Raw genomic sequence first — 20,771 nt, forward strand, 5'->3', positions numbered from 1 at the left:
AACAATGGCCTAACCAATGTCTTGTACAGACGCAACATGACTTCCCAACTCCTATACTCAATACTCTGACCAATAAAGGAAAGCATACCAAACGCCTTCTTCACTATCCTATCTACCTGCGACTCCACTTTCAAGGAGCTATGAACCTGCACTCCAAGGTCTCTTTGTTCAGCAATACCGACACCGACCCGCCGAAGCGCAACCCACCCAGACCCATTCCCCTACATTTATCCCTTCACCTAACACTACGGGCAATTTAGCGTGGCCAATTCACCTAACCTGCACATTTTTGGTCTGTGGGAGGAAACCCACGCAGACACGGGGAGAATGTGCAAACTGCACACAGTCAGTCGCCTGAGGCGGGAATTGAACCCGGGTCTCTGGTGCTGTAAGGCAGCAGTGCTAACCACTGTGCCACCATGCCACCCACAGTTCTTGCCTAATACCGTGAAAATTGGCCTTTCTCCAACTTAGAACTTCAACTTTTAGATCTGGAGTATCCTTTTCCATCACGATTTTAAAACGAATAGAATTATGGTTGCTGGCCCCAAAGTGCTCCCCCACTGACACCTCAGTCACCTGCCCTGCCTTATTTCCCAAGAGTAGGTCAAGGTTTGCACCTTCTCTAGTAGGTACATCCACATACTGAATCAGAAAATTGTCTTGTACGCACTTAAGAAATTCCTCTCCATCTAAACCTTTAACACTATGGCAGTCCCAGTTGATGTTTGGAAAATTAAAATCCCCTACTATAACGACCCTATTATTCTTACAGCTGACTGAGATCTCCTTACAAGTTTGTTCCTCAATTTCCCTCTGACTATAGGGGGTCTATAATACAATCCCAGTAAGGTGATCATCCCTTTCTTATTTCTCAGTTCCACCCAAATAACTTGCCTGGATGTATTTCCAGGAATATCCTCCCTCAGCACAGCTGTAATGCTATTCCTTATCAAAAACGCCACCCCCCTCCTCTCTTGCCTCCCTTTCTATCCTTCCTGTAGCATTTGTATCCTGGAACATTAAGCTGCCAGTCCTGCCCATCCCTGAGCCCTGTTTCTGTAATTGCTATGATATCCCAGTCCCATGTTCCTAACCATGTCCTAAGGTCATCTGCCTTCCCTGTTAGGCCCCTTGCATTAAAATAAATGCAGTTTAATTGATCAGTCCTACCTTGTCCCAGCCTGCCCTGACTGTTTGACTCACTTCTGTTCTGAACTGCACCAGTCTCAGAATGATCTCTTCTCTCACTATCTCCCTGGGTTCCCCCCCACCTTACTAGTTTAAATCCTCCCAAGCAGTTATAGCAAATTTTCCTGCCAGTATATTAGTCCCCTTCCAATTTAGGTGCAATCCGTCCTTCTTGTACAGGTCACTTATACCCCAAAAGAGATTCCAATGATCCAAAAATGTGAATCCTTCTCCCATACACCAGCTCCTCAGCCATGCATTCATCTGCTCTATCCTCCTATTCCTGCCCTCACTAGCTCGTAGCACTGGGAGTAATCCAGATATTACTACCCTTGAGGACCTCCTTTTTAAATTTCTGCCTAACTCTCTGTAATCACCCTTCAGAATCTCAACCTTTTCCCTTCCAATGTTGTTGGTTCCAATGTGGACAATGACCTCTTGCAGGCCCCTCTCCCCCGTGACAACATTCTGCACCCTCTCTGAGACATCCTTGATCCTGGCACCAGGGAAACAACACACCATTCTGCTTTTTCTCTGCTGGCAACAGAAACGTCTGCCTATACCTCGGACTACAGAATCCCCTAACACAATTGACCTCTTTGAAGCCGACGTACCCTTCGTTGCATTAGAGCCAGTCTCAATATCAGAAACTTGGCTGTTTGTGCTTTGTTCCCCTGAGAATCCATCACCCCCTACATTTTCCTAAACAGCATACCTGTTTGAAATGGGTATATCCACAAAAGACTCCTGCCCTGGGTGCCTACTTCTCTTACCCTTCCTGGAGTTAACCCATCTATGTGACTGTATCTGAGATTTTCCCCCCTTCCTATAACTGCCATCCATCACATACTGTTGCTGTTGCAAATTCCTCATTGCTTCTATCTGTCTCTCCAACCAATCCACTCGATCCGATAAGATTTGCATCCAACAGCATTTATGGCAGATATAATCCGCAGTAACCCTTAAACTCTCTTTAAACTCCCACATCTGACAAGAAGTAAATGTCACTGCAAAGGCCATTTTTGCTCCTTCACAATCTACAGACCCAGAAAATAACACCGTCTTATTCCTCTACACAACACCCTACCAGTTAAATTAAGAGCTATGGCTTATATTTTAAGTTTAATCAAGAGACATATCTCCAAAAACATATAATCAAGAAAGAACCCACCGTACTCACTAATATGGAGTGGAAACACCAGCCAGGACCTGTGAGACTGATCTCCTATGACAGTGCTGTACATTCAAGGCAATTGCATTTATAAGAGTTAGTTCAGCAAGAAGAGATTCTTCAAATCACTCCCTTGGATTGGGAACAACTTGGGCTCCAATTAACAACTTGGCCAGAGGCATTTACCCATTGGGTGTGACAGCATCTCGTATCCCTTGCCCCACTGTTTCAAAGAGTTGACCCATTTGACACCCGATCTTGGCATTTCTGGGAATATTGCTGGTATCTGTGAACTATACCTCAAGGTTAATGGGTGCTTCAGGAAACAGGGGTGCGAACTGGGGGAAAAAGTTAAAGGAAGGTTTTTAACTCTTGTTGGACGTAATTATCCCAAACCCAATCTTTCAGTGATAATATGTGCCAAAAAGAAAAAAAACTGGGATTCAATCCAATATCCATTGCTGAGAGATTTACATTGGCATCTACTCCTGTCCCTAATTACTGTATATATGAGTGTACAAATCATCTTCCATTCTAATTTATACTTTATTTACACATTTTTCTATGGAGAACAAATGCCCACAAACGGAGGTTTGTTTGCTTGCAGAACTGATGTACTGAACATTTCCCAGGTTAGTCCCAATCTTCCACGATTTTTATTCTTTGAGGTGTACAATACTCCTTCTACTAAGGGATAAGAGTGTAGTGCTGGAAAAGTACAGCAGGTCAGGCAGCATCCAAGGAGCAGGAGAGTTGACATTTCGGGTAAAAGCCCTTCATCAGGAATGAGGCTGTGAGCTGACGGGATAGTGAGATTTATCCCATTTATCTCACCACCCCCTCAGCTCACAGCCTCATTCCTGATGAAGGGTTTTTGCCCGAAACATCAACTTTCCTGCTCCTCGGATGCTGCCTGACCTACTATGCTTTTTCAGCACTACACTCTCGACTCTAATCTCTAGCATCTGCAGTCCTCACTTTCTCCAATCTGGAAGGATGTCATCAAGACCACAAAATGCAAGGAAGTGCACTTATGAACCAACATCTCACTGATCCCTTCGGAAGCTGTTGAAGCTCACTCAATCTCTACTTAATAACAGAGTGAGGTCACAGTGTGACAGTACAATCAATACATGGCAACAGAGGGGGAAACATCATCTGGAATTCTTCCTCCTGATCATTATGCAGCAACTCTCATTGGGAATCGTCAATTTGATCATTGGGGATGGATGGATTTGGCTGAGCTGAAATGTAATGACTGTCATATATCCTGTGGACAAAGTTAAAAAATCACACAACACCAGGTTATAGTCCAACAGGTTTATTTGGAAGTACAAGCTTTTGGAGCGTTGCTCCTTTGTCAGGTAGCTAGCCCTGAAAACTTGTAATTCATCATAAACCTGTTGGACTATAACCTGGTGTTGTGTGATTTTTAACTCTGCCCACCCCAATCCAACACCGGCACCTCCATGTCATATATCCTGTGGGCATTCAGTTGTTCAAGTTTACACAAGAACAGCAACTTGATTAATGTACTACAGAGTGACTTATGGACAAAATTCCATAAAGAATCTGGAGTGGGGAAATATGCAAGGAATTGAAGAACATTAGAAAAGGATGACAAATGAAATGATTAAAATTCTTTAATGGGGATTTAAATTCTCCCTGACACATTTTATGGGGAATTTCAACACCCCTTTCATAATCTTCTTCCCTCATTTAAGACATAGAAGTAAAGGTTGGCCATTCAGCCCATCAAAAGTGCTCTATGATTCAATGAGATCATGACTGATCTGATAATCCTTAACTTTGCTTTCCTGTCTTTTCGCCATAACCATTGATTCCCTTACTGATCAAAAATCTATCTCCCTCAGCCTTGGATACACTACATCACTCTCTGTCGCTCCTCTCGCATCCTTGTGACTGCTTACCTGTCCTATCACTTGGAGGTTGTAGCAGGTAATGCTCCCATCATTGAGAGACCCCCTGTAGAGTAAAACACCAATCAGCCAACAAACACCCAGCATCAGGTCAGACAAACTCAGGTAGAATAACGGGCGAATCTGAAAAACCAAGAAGTCAGAATCAGCATCCCATAGTTTGCTGATCAAAACAAAACAATAGCTGCTCTTGATAAATCCTCCTCTAATGTGGTAGGCTCTTTTTGACCCCTCTGATTTTTTGAGTGCAGGCGTTAGTTGATCACTCTGCAAATCACTGATAAAGTTGGCGAGTTAGAATACATAAGGGTTCTCTTGACATTGCTGGCATAATTTCCAACTGTGTGCTTTGATTCTTTTCCCTTATAACTGGCACACTGATTTGGGTACCTGACATAGAAATTGCCCAACATCATTGCCTGCTGAGGCTCAATTGGTGGCACTTTTGCCTCTGGGTCACAAAGTTGTGGGCGGAGCACAACCGTCAGGGTTAACACACCAGCACAGCACTGAGGCAAGTCTGCACTACTTGGAGGTGTTGTCTTTCAGACGAGATTTTGAACTGTGGCCCTACCTGTTTACTCAGGTGGATGTAAACGATTCTGTGCCACTATTTCTGTAGGGGAGGAATCTCTCATGTTCCAGCCCTAGTATCTCTCAGTCAAATCAGGAAAAAAAAGGTTGTCTAGTCTTTATTGTGTTTCGTTAAATTGAACATAATTCTGTTAGATTTTAGTGTGCAGATTGGCCACTGGATTTTCTGCATTACAGTTACTGCATTTGCAAAGTTTTTTTTAACTGTAAAGTGCTTTAAGATACCCAGTGGTCATGAGAGGCACTATTTAAATGCAAGTCTTTCTCTTTTCTTCCTTTCTGTTATTAAATATTTCTCATTTTGTTGAATACAAAATTAACAGAAGGATTATTAAAACAAATATTCGTACAGTAGAGATTACATGAAGACACCAAAACTAATGGTAGTCTCTCTGCTCAAACAGTCAAAATTGCTACTAACTTTGACATCCTGAAAAAGTGTTATATATTTCAAATTTGGAATTGTTGAATGGAAGCTGTTGGAGATTCCAATGTTAGGTCAGGAGTGAAAGTTATTCATGAGTGTAAAACAGTAATCTAGACTAGTCATATTAGATGTTCTGAATTTGGGTAATACCATTCCAACTTCTAAACAATTATGGGTCAGAAATTTAGAATACTAGATAGGAGACTGCTCCTAATTCTTATTACTGACCCCAACGTAAGTGCACATTTTGTGAGCATGATCTAGCTTGGTTTTTACACACCCACCCTGTTTGAATAGACTAACAATGGCTATTTCGGACAGATGCTGCAGGCTGGCCTTTACCCCTGGGATAATGCCAGAATGATTTCTCTCTTTTGGGAAAGGACTAATTGTGTGGCACAGTGGTTGCAAGAGAAAATTTGCTGTCATTGCCATACAATAGGCAAGCTACTTAGGAATTGAATATACTTGAGCAAATCTGAAATGCTCCCTTACCTCTGCATGCCTCACCAACTGCTGCAATGCTGCATATCCAATGATGGAGCCTGAACCGACAATACTGAGAGAGAGAGAGAGAGAGAGAGAGAGATAACATACACACAACATAAAAATCAATCCATGGAGAAAGAGGCATGGAATGAGGTCACCTTACAATATAGATAGAAGCGAAGAGAGCATGATAGCTTAATTGTGGGAAAAAAAGGAACAGAATGGATCTACAATAGTATAAAACCAAAAAGCAATGGTGAAACTGTACAAGGCAGTGAGAGGAAGAAAGAGAGATATAAACAAGATTGGCAATATTGGAAATACAATTCACAAACAAAGCTATAACCTTGATCATCTAAACTCTGACTTGACAAAATTTATAGAAACATATATTCACACTGTCCCTCATCTCTAAAAAGAACCACTGGATGTTTGCTGAGTGATGGCTGCGGCATGGTAATTTGGACTAGTAATCTGGAATTTCAGACTATGGTTCTGGAACTTTTGTTTGAATCCCACGATGGCAAATGGTGAAATTTGAATTCAATAAAAATCTGGGATTAAAACTCACCAGATGACAAATGTATAACCATTATTGTAAAAGCTTATATGGTTCACTCATGTCCTTTAGGCAATGAAATCTGATATCCTTATCCATTCTGGTCTTTATGCAACTTCAGAGCCACAGTAATGTGAATGACTCTTACCAGCCTTCTTGGCAATTAGAAATTGCTTAGCCAGCAACATTCACATTGCCTGAACACATTAAAGAATAATTTCCCTATGAGAACCTCCTGTACCCGTCCCTTGATGATGCAGATAAGTTAGCAAGTGAACAGTTCCATCGTGTAAAACAAAGTTTCCTCCTTGATTTGTCCTGAATTAACTGATGCTCACTGAGGTGGGATGAGGGTTGCTGTCTCGAGTTATTGGGCAGAATATCTGCTGATTGCTCGTGACTGGCATCTAGGGATGACAACTGGAAATGTCTGAATCATCAAGGTAAGGTCAAACTTGGTTGAGTTGCTTCCCAGTATGAGACATGCAGTATTGTTAATGCTTAAATAGAAGTAATAGTTGAATAGTGGCTGTTTGGGCAAGATATGAAGGATGCATGTCTTCCATGGAACTATAGACAGCAAAGATCCTCCTTGAAAGAGAGAAAAGTAATTAGAAAATGAAAAATAAGTAGATCCATTCTGTAATTCACTGTACAACATTCTTCAAAGCAAAAAAGCATTAATTTAGGAATTTCATCCAATGTTTAAGTGTCAGAAAACACTGACTATTATGAAATTCTGATAAAGACCAGGAATATCCAGGTTTGATCATATTTGTGTAAAAACCTAACCTAGTCTTAGATACAATGGACTGACTGGTTTTTTTCCGTATCATAACTTTTCCATGCTTTCTGGTCATCACGGCAATTGTAATACTGTGTCTGATCTTAATGCCAATGGTTTAGGAATAGTGAAAAAGCATTTTCCACATTCCATATTCTGAACACTTTTCAGTGCTCTCTAGAGGTGAATAGTCTACAGATTGTCCAAAGACATAAAGTGGCCATTTGTCTCATCATGTCCATGGCAGAAGAACTCAGCCAGTCTCACTGCCCTGACTTTTCATCATAGCCCTATATTGTATTTTTCTTCAAATAATTATCAAATGTTGTTTTGAAAGCCATACTTTAATCTGCCTCTATCACATTCTCAAGTGATGCATTCCAGGTCTTAACCACAATTTGAATAAAGAAAAAAAAATCCTCATTTCACTTTTCTTTTTCATCATTGACCTTAGATCAATATCTCCTGGTTTTTAAGTTAAAAATCACACAACACCAGGTTATAGACAATAGACAATAGGTGCAGGAGTAGGCCATTCTACCCTTCGAGCCTGCACCACCATTCAATATGATCATGGCTGATCATCCCTAATCAGTATCCTGTTCCTGCTTTATCTCCATAACCCTTGATTCCACTATCCTTGAGAGCTCTATCCAACTCTTTCTTAAATGAATCCAGAGACTGGGCCTCCACTGCCCCTTGGGGCAGAGCATTCCACACAGCCACCACTCTCTGGGTGAAGAAGTTTCTCCTCATCTCTGTCCTAAATGGTCTACCCCATATTTTTAAGCTGTGTCCTCTGGTTCGGCACTCACCCATCAGCGGAAACATGTTTCCTGCCTCCTGAGTATCCAATCCTTTAATAACCTTATATGTCTCAATCAGATCCCCTCTCAGTCTTCTAAACTCAAGGGTATACAAGCCCAGTTGCTCCAGTCTTTCAGCATAAGGTAGTCCCGCCATTCCAGGAATTGACCTCGTGAACCTACGCTGCACTCCCTCAATAGCCAGAATGTCTTTCCTCAAAATTGGAGACCAGAACTGCACACAATACTCCAGGTGCGATCTCACCAGGGCCTTGTACAGCTGCAGAAGAACCTCTTTGCTTCTATACTCAATCCCTCTTGTTATGAAGGCCAGCATGCTATTAGCCTTCTTCACTACCTGCTGTACCTGCATGCTTACCTTTATTGACTGGTGTACAAGAACAGAGCTTAAAAATGTGTTGCTGGAAAAGCGCAGCAGGTCAGGCTGCATCAAAGGAACAGGAGAATCGACGTTTTGGGCATAAGCCCTTCTTCAGGAATGAGGAGGGTGTGCCAAGCAGGCTAAGATAAAAGGTAGGGAGGAGGGATTTGGGGGAGGGGCGTTGGCAATACAATAGGTGGAAGGAGGTTAAGGTGAGGGTGATAGGCCGGAGATGGGGTGGGGGCGGACAGGTCGGGAAGAAGATTGCAGGTCAAGAAGGCCGTGCTGAGTCTGAGGGTTAGGACTGAGAAAAGGTGGGGGGAGGGGAAATGAGAAAGCTGGAGAAATCTGCATTCATCCCTTGTGGTTGGAGGGTTCCTAGGCGGAAGATGAGGCGCTCTTCCTCCAGGCCATGGTCTGGCGATGGAGGAGGCCAAGGACCTGCATGTCCTTGGTGGAGTGGGAGGGGGAGTTAAGGTGTTCAGCCACGGGGCGGTTGGGTTGGTTGGTATGGGTGTCCCAGAGGTGTTCTCTGAAGCGTTCCGCAAGTAGGCAGCCTGTCTCCCCAATGTATAGGAGGCCACATTAGGTGCAGCGGATGCAGTAAATGATGTGTGTGGAGGTGCAGGTGAATTTGTGACGGATATGGAAGGATCCCTTGGGGCCTTGGAGGGAAGTGAGGGGGGAGGTGTGGCTAGTTTAGCATTTCTTGCGGTTGCAGGGGAAGGTGCCGGGAGTGGAGGTTGGGTTGGTGGGGGTGTGGATCTGACGAAGGAGTCGCGGAAGGAGTGGTCTTTCCGGAACGCTGATAGGGGTGGGGAGGGAAATATATCCTTGGTGGTGGGGTCTGTTTGGAGGTGGCCACTCACCTAACCTGTCCAGGTCACCCTGAAATCTCCTAACATCCTCCTCACATTTCACCCTGCCATCCAGCTTAGTATCATCAGCACATTTGCTAATGTTATTACTAATACAATCTTCTATATCATTAATATATAATGTAAAAAGCTGCGGTCCCAGCACTGATCCCTGCGGTACCCCACTGGTCACTGCCTGCCATTCCGAAATGGAGCTGTTTATCATTACTCTTTGTTTCCTGTCAGCCAACCAACTTTCAATCCAAGTTAGTACTTTGCCCCCAATACCATGTGCCCTAATTTTGCTCACTAACCTCCTATGTGAGACTTTATCAAAAGCTTTCTGAAAGTCCAGATACACTACATCTACTGGATCTCCCTCGTCCATCTTCAGAGTTAAATCCTCTAAAAATTCCAGAAGATTAGTCAAGCATGATTTCCCCTTCATAAATCCATGCTAACTCTGACCTGTCCTGTTACTACTATCCAGATGTGTCGTAATTTCATCCTTTATAATAGACTCCAGCATCTTTCCCACCACTGAGGTCAGACTAACTGGTCTATAATTTCCTGCTTTCTCTCTCCCACCTTTCTTAAAAAGTGGTACAACATTAGCCACCCTCCAATCCGCAGGAACTGATCCTGAAAGCATTTTCCACATTCCATATTCTGAACACTTTTCAGTGCTCTCTAGAGGTGAATAGTCTACAAATTGTCCAGAGACATAAAGTGGCCATTTGTCTCATCATGTCCATGGCAGAAGAACTCAGCCAGTCTCACTGCCCTGACATAGTCCAACAGGTTTAATCGGAAGCATACTTGCTTTCGGAGCGACGCTCTTTCATCAGGTGATAGCCTGATCACGATTCTGTCATACTTCATTAAACTGCAACTCACTCATCAACTTATTCTTTTAAATTAACCCAAATTGCTTTTTGTCCCAGATTGCAAGATGCTGAGAAAAGGCAGTCAACAACAAAAACTTGAATATAGATAGTACCTTTAGCATAATAAAAACCCTTCCCAAGGCATTTCACAGGAGACTAATCATCAGGAGCTTCGCTCCGAAAGGTAGTGTGCTTCCGATTAAACCTGTTGGACTATAACCTGGTGTTGTGTGATTTTTAACTTTGTACACCCCAGTCCAAGACCGGCATCTCCAAATCCTTGTTTTTACAGTGTTAAGTGAGAGATTGCTATTGTGTGGAAGAGAAACCTGGAAAGAAATCACACCTTATCGTGAAAGAGAGGAGAAGATTGGATGGGTAAAAATGTTAAAAACTATTTTTAAAAACCAACCTCAAAACCACCATAACAAACTGTATCCACCGCAGTGCCACATAGAACTGTGAAGGAACAGAAACACAATTTACAATGATTCAACAGACAAGCACAAAGAGAACATTCCATTCAATTTCTCAAACTAATTTACTCAATATATTGGATGAAGATTTCAAAGTGTTGCTCACGATCTGTCATAGTTCATTAAACTGCAACTCACTCATCAACTTATTCTTTTAAATTAACCCAAATTGCTTTTTGTCCCAGATTGCAAGATGTTGAGAAAAGGCAGTCAACAACAAAAACTTGAATATAGATAGTTCCTTTAGCATAATAAAAACCCTTCCCAAGGCATTTCACAGGAGACTAATCAAACAAACTATGACAGCAGTACTTGGAAAGCAGGCCAAATTACTTGGTCAAACTCCCATAAAGAAACACAATCTCTTTTATAGGGATGTTAAGCAGCAACACAATTCGGCATTGGGTCAAAATATCTACCACATCCGACTGTCAAGTAACTAATTTTAAAAAACGTAAATCCTCTAAAGTCACTGGTTATGCTAGACACCAGTCTTTCCAAAATATTGTTTCCCACCAGTTGTGCTATAAACCAACATTTTTTACATGGATTTGATGATTTCTTCAGCAAAGAGTGCTGTTTACCACATACCATGCTCTCTCAGCTGATGAATCAATACTCATAGAATCATGTACAGCATGGAAACAGACCCTTCGGTCCAATTCATCCATGCCGACCAGATATCCCAACCCAATCTAGTCCCACCTGCCAGCACCCGGCCCATATCCCTCCAAACTTCCTATTCATATACCCATCCAATGCCTCTAAAATGTTGCAATTTTACCAGCCTCCACCACTTCCTCTGGCAGCTCATTCCATACCCGTACCACCCTCTGTGAGAAAAAGTTGCCCCTTAGGTCTCTTTTATATCTTTTCCCTCTCACCCTAAACCTATGCCCTCTAGTTCTGGACTCCCAGGCCCCAGGGAAAAGATTTTGCCTATTTACCCTATCCATGCCCCTCATAATTTTGTAAACCTCTATAAGGTCACCCCTCAGCCTCTAACGCTCCACGGAAAACAGCCCCAGCCTGTTCAGCCTCTCCCTATAGCTCAAATTCTCCAAACCTGGCAACGTCCTTGTAAATCTTTTCTGAACTCTTTCAAGTTTCACAACATCTTTCCGATAGGAAGGAGACCAGAATTGCACGCAATATTCCAACTCTGGCCTAACCAATGTCCTGTACAGCCACAACATGACCTCCCAACTCCTGTACTCAATACTCTGACCAATAAAGGAAAGCATTCCAAATGCCGCCTTCACTATCCCATCTACCTGCGACTCCACTTTCAAGGAGCTACGAACCTGCACTCCAAGGTCTCTTTGTTCAGCAACACTCCCTTGGGCCTTACCATTAAGTGTATAAGTCCTGCTAAGATTTGCTTTCCCAAAATGCAGCACCTCGCATTTATGTGAATTAAACTCCTCCATATTGAACAACACTTAGTGGAAGCACTGAGTGTGGCATCTATCCGACAATATGGAAAATCGTCCACTTACATCATGTATCTAAAAAGCAGGATAAATCCAATCCCAGCCAATTACCACCCCATCAGTATACTCTCAATCATCAGTAATGTGGTGGAAAGTGTCATCATTTGTGCCATCAATCAACATCTGCTGAGCAATAACCTGCTCAGTGATACCCAGTTTGGGTTCTGCCAGGGCTACTCGGCTTAGGACGTCATTACAAAATACTGTGCAAGGACTGTAACAAACACTACATTGGACTACAGGCAGAAAACTAGCCACCATGATACATGAACATCAATTAGCCACAAAATGACATGACCCACTCTCACTAGTATCCTTACATACAGATAAGGAAGGACACCACTTTGACTGGTACAACACATCAATCCTAGGACAACCTATTCTTTTTGAATACACTGTATAGGTGATTTTCCTCTGCTCTGCGTAGTTCCTCTGTGCTGCAATGTGTGGTGGCTCATTGGAATAATTTTCTGATTCAGCTTCATTTGTGGGTGTTGGGATGATTGCTTCCGTAGTTCAATATTTGGTCCGTATGTGTTGTTTTCCTGTAGACTCTGGTTTGAAGTTCCCCATTGGCTGTTCACTCTACTGTGACAGCTAGGAATGACAGTTTGTTGTTGTTTTCCTCCTCTTTACTGAATTTTATGTCAATAAGGACATTATTGATGGTCTTGAAGGTTTCCTCTAATTTGTTTTGTTTAGTGATGACAAAAGTGTCATCCATGTAGCAGACCCAAAGTTTGGGTTGAATATCCAGGCTTGTACTGAAAACTGGCAAGTAACATTCAAGCCTTGAACCAAACATGGACAAATGAGCTGAATTCCAGAGGTGAGGTGAGAGCAACAGTCCTTGACTGAGTGTGACATCAAGGAGCCCTAGGAAAACTGGAATCAATGGATCTTGGAGGTAAACTCTCCAATGATTGAAGTCATACTTGGCACATAGGAAGATGGTTGTAGTTGTTGGAGGTCAGTCATCTCAGCTCCAGGATATCTCTCTGAGGGAGTTCCTCAGGGTAGTGTCCTCAGCCTAATCATCTTCAGCTGCTTTATCAATGGCTTTCCCTTCATCATAAGGTCAGAAGTGGGGATATTCACCAATGATTACACAGTGTTCAGCACCGTTAGCAACTCCTCAGACCCTGAAGCAGTCCATGCTTAAATGTAACAAGATCTAGACAATATCCAGATTAGCAAGTTTTGAGAAGATTTGTAGCTCAGGTTGAGGTTCTGGATGTAGGTTTGCTCGCTGAGCTGGAAGGTTCATTTTCAGACGTTTCATCACCATACTAAGTAACATAGAACATAGAACATAGAAGAATACAGCGCCCTTCGGCCCTCGATGTTGTGCCGATCCAAGCCCACCTAACCTACACTAGCCCACTATCCTCCATATGCCTATCCAATGCCCGCTTAAATGCCCATAATGAGGGAGAGTCCACCACTGGCAGGGCATTCCATGAACTCACGACTCGCTGAGTAAAGAACCTACATCTGTCCTATACCTACCCCCCCTTAATTTAAAGCTATGCCCCCTTGTAATAGCTGACTCCATACGTGGAAAAAGATTCTCACTCTCGACCCTATCTAAACCCCTAATCATCTAGTACACCTCTATCAAGTCACACCTAAACCTTCTTTTTTCCAATGAAAACAACCCCAAGTGCCTCAGCCTTTCCTCATACGATCTTTCTACCATACCAGGCAACATCCTGGTAAACCCCCTCTGCACCCGTTCCAGTGCCTCCACATCCTTCCTATAGTATGGCGACCAAAACTGCACACAATACTCCAGATGTGGCCGCACCAGAGTCTTATACAACTGCAACATGACCTCAGTACTCCGGAACTCAATTCCTCTACCAATAAAAGCCAGTACGCCATATGCCTTCTTCACCGCACTATTTATCTGGGTGGCAACTTTCAAAGATCTGTGTACATGGACACCAAGATCCCTTTGCTCATCCACACTACCAAGTATCCGACCATTAGCCCAGTACTCCATCTTTTTGTTACTCTTACCAAAGTGAATCACCTCACACTTAGCTACATTGAACTCCATTTGCCACCTTTCTGCCCAGTTCTGCAGCTTATCTATATCCCGCTGTAACCTGCCACGTCCTTCCTCACTGTCTACAACTCCTCCGACTTTCGTATCATCCGCAAACTTGTTCACCCAACCTTCTAACCCCTCCTCCAGGTCATTTATAAAAATGACAAACAGCAATGGTCCCAAAACAGTTCCTTGCGGAACACCACTAGTGACGGCACTCCAAGATGAACCTTTGCCATCAACTACTACCCTCTGTCTTCTTCCGGCCAGCCAAATCCTAATCCAAACCTCCAACTCACCCTCAATGCCATATCTCCGTATTTTTTGCAGTAGCCTACCATGGGGAACCTTATCAAACGCCTTACTAAAATCCATATACACCACATCTACCGCTTTCCCCTCGTCCACCTCCTTAGTCACCTTCTCAAAGAATTCAATAAGGTTTGTGAGGCACGACCTGCCCTTCACAAAACTATGCTGACTATCCTTGATCACATTATTCCTATCCAGATGTTCATAAATCCTATCCCTTACAATTCTCTCTAAGATTTTGCCCACAATAGAAGTGAGACTCACCGGCCTATAGTTACTAGGGTTATCCCTACTCCCCTTCTTGAACAAGGGAACCACATTTGCTAGCCTCCAGTCTTCTGGCACTACTCCTGTAGACAACGAGGACAGAAAAATCAAGGCCAATGGCTCTGCAATCTCCTCCCTTGCTTCCCAGAGAATCCTAGGATAAATGCCATCAGGCCCAGGGGACTTATCTATTTTCACCCTTTCCAGAATTTCCAACACCTCTTCTCTACATACCTCAAAGCCATCCATTCTACTTAATTGTGACTCAGTATTCACATTGACAACAATGTCCTGTTCCTGATTGAATACTGATGAAAAGTATTCATTCAGTGTCTCCCCAATCTCTTCAGCCTCCACACGCAACTTCCCACTACTATCCTTGACTGGACCTATTCCTACCCTAGTCATTCTTTTATTCCTGACATACCTATAGAAAGCCTTAGGGTTTTCCCTAATCCTACCAACTAAGGACCTTTCATGTCCCCTCCTTGCTGCTCTTAGCTCTCTCTTCAGGTCCTTCCTGGCTACCTTATAACTCTCAATCGCCCCAATTGAACCTTCACGCCTCATCTTTACATAGGCCGCCCTCTTCCATTTAACAAGGGATTCCAATTCCTTATTAAACCACGGCTCCCTCACACGACCCTTTCCTCCCTGCCTGACGGGTACATACTTATCAAGGACACTCAATAGTTGCTCCTTGAACAAGCTCCACATATCAATTACACCCTTGCCTTGAAGCTTACTTTTCCAAGCCACACATCCTAAGTCATGCCTCACTGCATCATAATGTCCCTGCCCCCAGCTATAACTCTTGCCCTGTAGTGCACACTTATCCCTCTCCATCACTAGAGTAAAAGTCACCGAATTGTGGTCACTGTCCCCAAAGTGCTCACCTACCTCTAATTCTAACACCTGGCCTGGTTCGTTACCCAGAACCAAATCCAGTATGGCCTCACCTCTTGTTGGCCTAACTACATTTTGTGTCAGGAAACCCTCCTGCACACATTGGACAAACACCGACCCATCTAACGAACTTGAGCAATAGCTTTCCCAATCAATATCAGGAAAGTTAAAGTCCCCCATAACCACCCTATTACTTTCACTCTCCTCTTGAATCATCCTCGCAATCCTTTCTTCTACATTTCTAGGACTATTAGGAGGCCTGTAAAAAACTCCTGACAGGGTGAGCTCACCTTTCCTATTCCTAACCTCAGCCCAAACTACCTCAGATGGCAAGTCTTCATCCATCGTCCTTTCCACAGCTGTAATACTATCTTTGACAAGCAATGCCACACCTCTCCCTCTTTTACCCCCACCTCTGACCCTACTAAAACATTTAAACATCTTCAGTGAGCCTCCGGATGAAGCACTGCTGATGATTGCTGCTTTCTATTTATATGTTTGGGTTTCTATGGGTCAGTAATGTCATTTCCTGTGGCGAAGTCATTTCCTGTGGTGATGCCATTTCTGGTTATTTTTCTCAGGGGTGGTAAATTGGGTCCAAGTCAATGTGTTTATTGATAGAGTTCTGGTTGGAATGCCATGCTTCTAGGAATTCTCATACATGTCTCTGGCTTGTCCTAGGATAGATGTGTTGTCCCAGTCGAAGTGGTGTCCTTCCTTATCTGTATGTAAGAATACAAGTGAGAGTGGGTCATGTCGTTTTGTGGCTTGTGGATGTTCATGTATCCTGGTGGCTAGTTTTCTGCCTGTTTGTCCAATGTAGTGTTTGTTACAGTCCTGCACAGTATTTTGTTAACGACATTAGTTTTGCTTGTTGTCTGTATATGGCCTTTCAAGTTTATTAGCTGCTGTTTTAGTGTGTTGGTGGGTTTGTGGGCTACCATGATGCCAAGGGGTCTGAGTAGTCTGGCAGTCATTTCCGAGATGTCTTTGATATAGGGGAGAATGGCTAGGGTTTCTGGACATGTTTTGTTTGGGTTTGCTTGTTTGTGTTTGTTGCTCAGAAATCGGCGGACTGTGTTCATTGGGTCCCGGTTCTTTTTGGATACACTTTTTGAATAGGTGATTTTCCTCTGCTCTGCGTAGTTCCTCTGTGCTGCAGTGTGTGGTGGCTCGTTGGAATAATGTTCTGATGCAGCTTCCTTTGTGGATGTTGAGGTGATTGCTTCTGTAGTTCAATATTTCGTCTGTATGTGTTGTTTTCCTGTAGACGCTGGTTTGAAGTTCCCCATTGGCTGTTCGCTCTACTGTGACATCTGAGAATGGCAGTTTGCTGTTGTTTTCCTCCTCTTTACTGAATTTTATGCCAGTAAGGGTATTATTGATGGTCTTGAAGGTTTCTTTTAATTTGTTTTGTTTAGTGATGACAGAAGTGTCATCTATGTAGCAAACCCAAAGTTTGGGTTGAATATATCGTTTTTTTAAATTAAAATTGGCAAGTAACATTCGAGCCACACAAATGCCAGGCAATGACCATCTCCAATAAGAAACATCCTAATCACCGCCCCTTGATGGTGACGGGAGGGGGGGGGGGGAATTCAACGATGATAATGCCATTGAACATTGAGGGGCAATGGTTAGATTCTCATTGGAAATGCTTTGGCGCTTCTAAGTTACTGACCTCACACTATTCATTGTGCTATTTTTTGTAATGTAATGGATTTCTGAGTGGGCGAGAAAACTTGACAGCCGGTTTCGAACTGGTTAAGACTCCATCAACAGAGAGTGAAATAAATAAAATAATATTCAAATCCACACTTACAGACCTCGCACGATCTTTAGAATTCATTCCGGTACTTTATAACTTTTCGAATTAATGTAAATGTTTCAATGCCGATTCTCGGTGTAACAAGTATGACCCCATATTAATGCAGTTATTACGGGTGGTGTCAATGTGCTGTTTCCTTTTGCATTAACTTGGGGTTGTGTGGAGATAACACCCCACCCACTCCCTCCATCCCAAAGCCCGTGTATCCAGTTAATAAACTCTCTCTACACTGTTTACTTTCTGAACAAACATCCGGATGCCTTGAACAAAAACAAAAGTTGCTGGAGAAAGCTCGTGCTTCTAATTAAACCTGTTGGACTATAACCTGGTGTCGTGTGATTTTTAACTGGAGAATCTCAGCATGTCTGGCAGCATCCGTGAAATTATAGGGTCCCGAAATGTTAACTCTGCGCAGATGCTGCTAGACCTGTTGAGATTTTCCGGCAACTTCAGTTTTTGTTTCGGGTTTACGGCATCCGCAGTTCTTTCGGTTTTTGTCCAGATACCTTAAACGGGAAATGTCTTGGTCAAGGATGCGGTTGACACAAATCAGCACAGATTACTGACAAATTCCTCAACTTCCATTCCCTCTCTGCTCATAAATATCCCTTTCCTTTTCAAGTCCTCCCAGGGGAGTCAGTCCCTGAACGGACACCAAAGTGCCCAAGACCCACAACAGCGGGATACAGTAATCTGTCGAGAAATCTGCCCTTGTTCCTGCAATTGTGGTCAAACCAGCACAAAATAACTCCCGGGAGCGTAGAGTTAGCGCTGACTCGCACTAAACACGCTCTCTGAAGATAAGCAGCCCAGAACACTGACCTGGAATGACTACTCCAGTTAATTGCTGCATTTCTCTGACATAAAAGACCGTTATGTAATAAATACAATGTATGGGTGGAGGATTAAAAAAAACATTCCATCTCACTTCAGCCGAGTGATCCTCTGTATTATTTCTGAATCCCCAATAACTTCTCTCCATCGCCGCCGTTAAATGTTCCATTGTAGGTTCTTCTCTCTAATCCCGGATTATTTCACATAAATCACTTTTCTCTGCCTTTTGTTTGTCAACTGGTTCTTATTCTATTGTCTGACGGCAGTTCCTGTCTGGCTAATGCAGCAGTAAACCCAGCAGCACGTGTGGGTGTGTCAGAGTTTCCAGTCCCACGCACAGTGAGATACAGCCCTCCCTTCCTGTCTCCTCGAGGCTGAATACTGGCACTGCCGTTTCTTTATCTGAAGGGCTGTGGGCCGTGGAGTGGATTGAGGAGGGGCAGGGCAGGTGTGTACCGGCGTCATGTACACCTTAGCTGACACCCCACGTGGGTTTAACACCAATCTCAACATCTGATACTGGAGCAATATTAGAGGAAAACTTGTGGTGCACAGACATTGCAACCCTGGGCAGCTATTGCTCCCCAAACCTTGAATTCCTCACCATCAAATGTCCCCCGTTCTATCTACCACAGGAATTTACCGCTGCTATACTAACTACTGCGAACATACCGCCACACACAAAGGTTGGGGAAGCTCTGGATGTGCTGTACTCCACCAATAACACCCTGGAGACAGAACACCTTGAGGCCCTGTTTATTGTAACTGACGACTTCAATCAAGCCAATCTAAGGAAGGTGTTGCCCAATTACCACCAGAACATTACCTGCCCAATTAGGGGTCCGAACATTTTAGACCACTGCTACACCATTATGAAAGACGCCTACCACTCCATCCCCCACCCTCATTTGGGCAACTCTGACCACAATGCCATGTTTCTTCTCCCGGCTTAAACGCAAAAGCAGGACACCCCATCGCAGATACAGGTCCAGTGTTGGTCGGAGGAGGCAGAGGATCAACTCCAGTGCTGTCTGGAATCAGCTGGGCCTTGTTCAAACAGTCCGTAGGTATCTTGGATGAGTACGCTACCACCATCATAGACTTTATCAGCAAATGTGTGGAGGACTGCATACTGAGGAGGTTAATCCGGGTGTTCTCCAACAGGAAACCCTGGATGTATCAGAACATACAGAACCTGCTAAAAACCAGGTGTGAGGCCTTCAGATCAGGAGACCCACTCAAATATAAGGCATCCAAGTATTATCTTCGCAGAGCCATCAAGACAGCCAAGAACCAATACCGATCCAAACTAGAGACCCAGACAGACACCCAACGACTATGGCTAGGACTGAATGACATCACAGGTTCTAAAAAGAGACAGTGCAAGATGGCAGATGATGACACATCCCTCCCAGATCGTCTCAAACGCCTTCTATACTCGCGTTGAGCAGAATTTCAGTGGAGAGTTAACAGCTATTCCAACAAGTCCTGACGAACCTATCCCAACAGTCACTGCATCAGAGGTCAGATCAATTTTCCTTCATGTGAATCCAAGGAAAGCGATGGGACCAGACGGAGTACCAGGCCGTGCACTCAGAGCATGCACAGATTAACTGGCAGAGATCTTCTCAGACATCTTCAACCTCTCCCTGCAGCAGGCCACTGTCCCTGCCTGCTTCAAGAGGGCCAGCATCATCCCTGTGCCTAAGAAGGCTCATGCAGCATGTCTCAATGACTACCGTCCAGTGGCCCTAACTTCGGTGGTCATGAAGTGCTTTGAAAGGCTGGTCATGGCATTAATCAACTCTATCCTCCCCAGTACTTCCGAGGTGGAAGATAAGGCGTTCTTCCTGCAGGCGTCGGGTGGTGAGGGAGCGGCAGTGGAGGAGGCCCAGGACCTTCATGTCCTTGGCAGAGTGGGAGGGGGAGTTGAAATGTTGGGCCACAGGGCGGTGGGGTTGATTGGTGTGGGTGTCCCGGAGATGTTCCCTGAAATGCTCTGCGAGAAGGCACCCAGTCTCCCCAATGTAGAGGAGACTGCATCGGGAGCAACTGATACAATAAATGACATTGGTGGATATGCAGGTGAAACTTTGATGAATGTGGAAGGCTCCTTTGGGGCCTTGGATGATATCCATCAAAGTTTCACCTGCACATCCACCAATATCATTTATTGTATCCGTTTGCTCCCGATGCGGTCTCCTCTACGTTGGGGAGATTGGATGCCTCCTCGCAGAGCGCTTTAGGGAACATCTCCGGGACACCCGCCTTGGAACACTTCAATCCAAGGGCATCAATGTGGACTTCAACAGTTTCCTCATTTCCCCTTCCCCCACCTTACCTCAGTTCCAACCTTCCAGCTCAGCACTGTCCTCATGACCTGTCCTACCTGCCAATCTCCCTTCCCTCCCCTCTGACCTATCACCTCCATCCCCACCCCCATTCACCTATTGTTCTCTTTGCTCCCTTCTCTCCAGCCCCTCACTCCATTTATCTCTCCACCCTGGAGACTTTC

At 44.0% G+C, this 20,771-nt stretch overlaps 1 protein-coding gene across 1 annotated transcript in view; it reads right to left on the reverse strand.

Annotated features, from left to right (window-relative positions):
* tmem116 (transmembrane protein 116) overlaps nt 1-18,498 on the reverse strand; it is a 44,164-nt gene extending 25,666 nt beyond the window's left edge. Inside the window, exons 1-4 of the mRNA XM_043715552.2 lie at nt 18,351-18,498; nt 10,500-10,546; nt 5,819-5,882; nt 4,294-4,425 (exon numbers count right to left, since the gene is read on the reverse strand). Of these exons, the coding sequence (XP_043571487.2) occupies nt 4,294-4,425; nt 5,819-5,882; nt 10,500-10,546; nt 18,351-18,425 (318 nt within the window). The 5' untranslated portion in view covers nt 18,426-18,498. The remainder of the gene's footprint in view (nt 1-4,293; nt 4,426-5,818; nt 5,883-10,499; nt 10,547-18,350) is intronic.
* Between the last annotated feature and the right edge of the window lie 2,273 nt (nt 18,499-20,771).

Source organism: Chiloscyllium plagiosum, unplaced genomic scaffold (assembly GCF_037043375.1).
Source record: "Chiloscyllium plagiosum isolate Xiang-an unplaced genomic scaffold, Cpla_swu_hap1 HiC_scaffold_24, whole genome shotgun sequence".
Lineage (NCBI taxonomy): Eukaryota > Metazoa > Chordata > Chondrichthyes > Orectolobiformes > Hemiscylliidae > Chiloscyllium > Chiloscyllium plagiosum.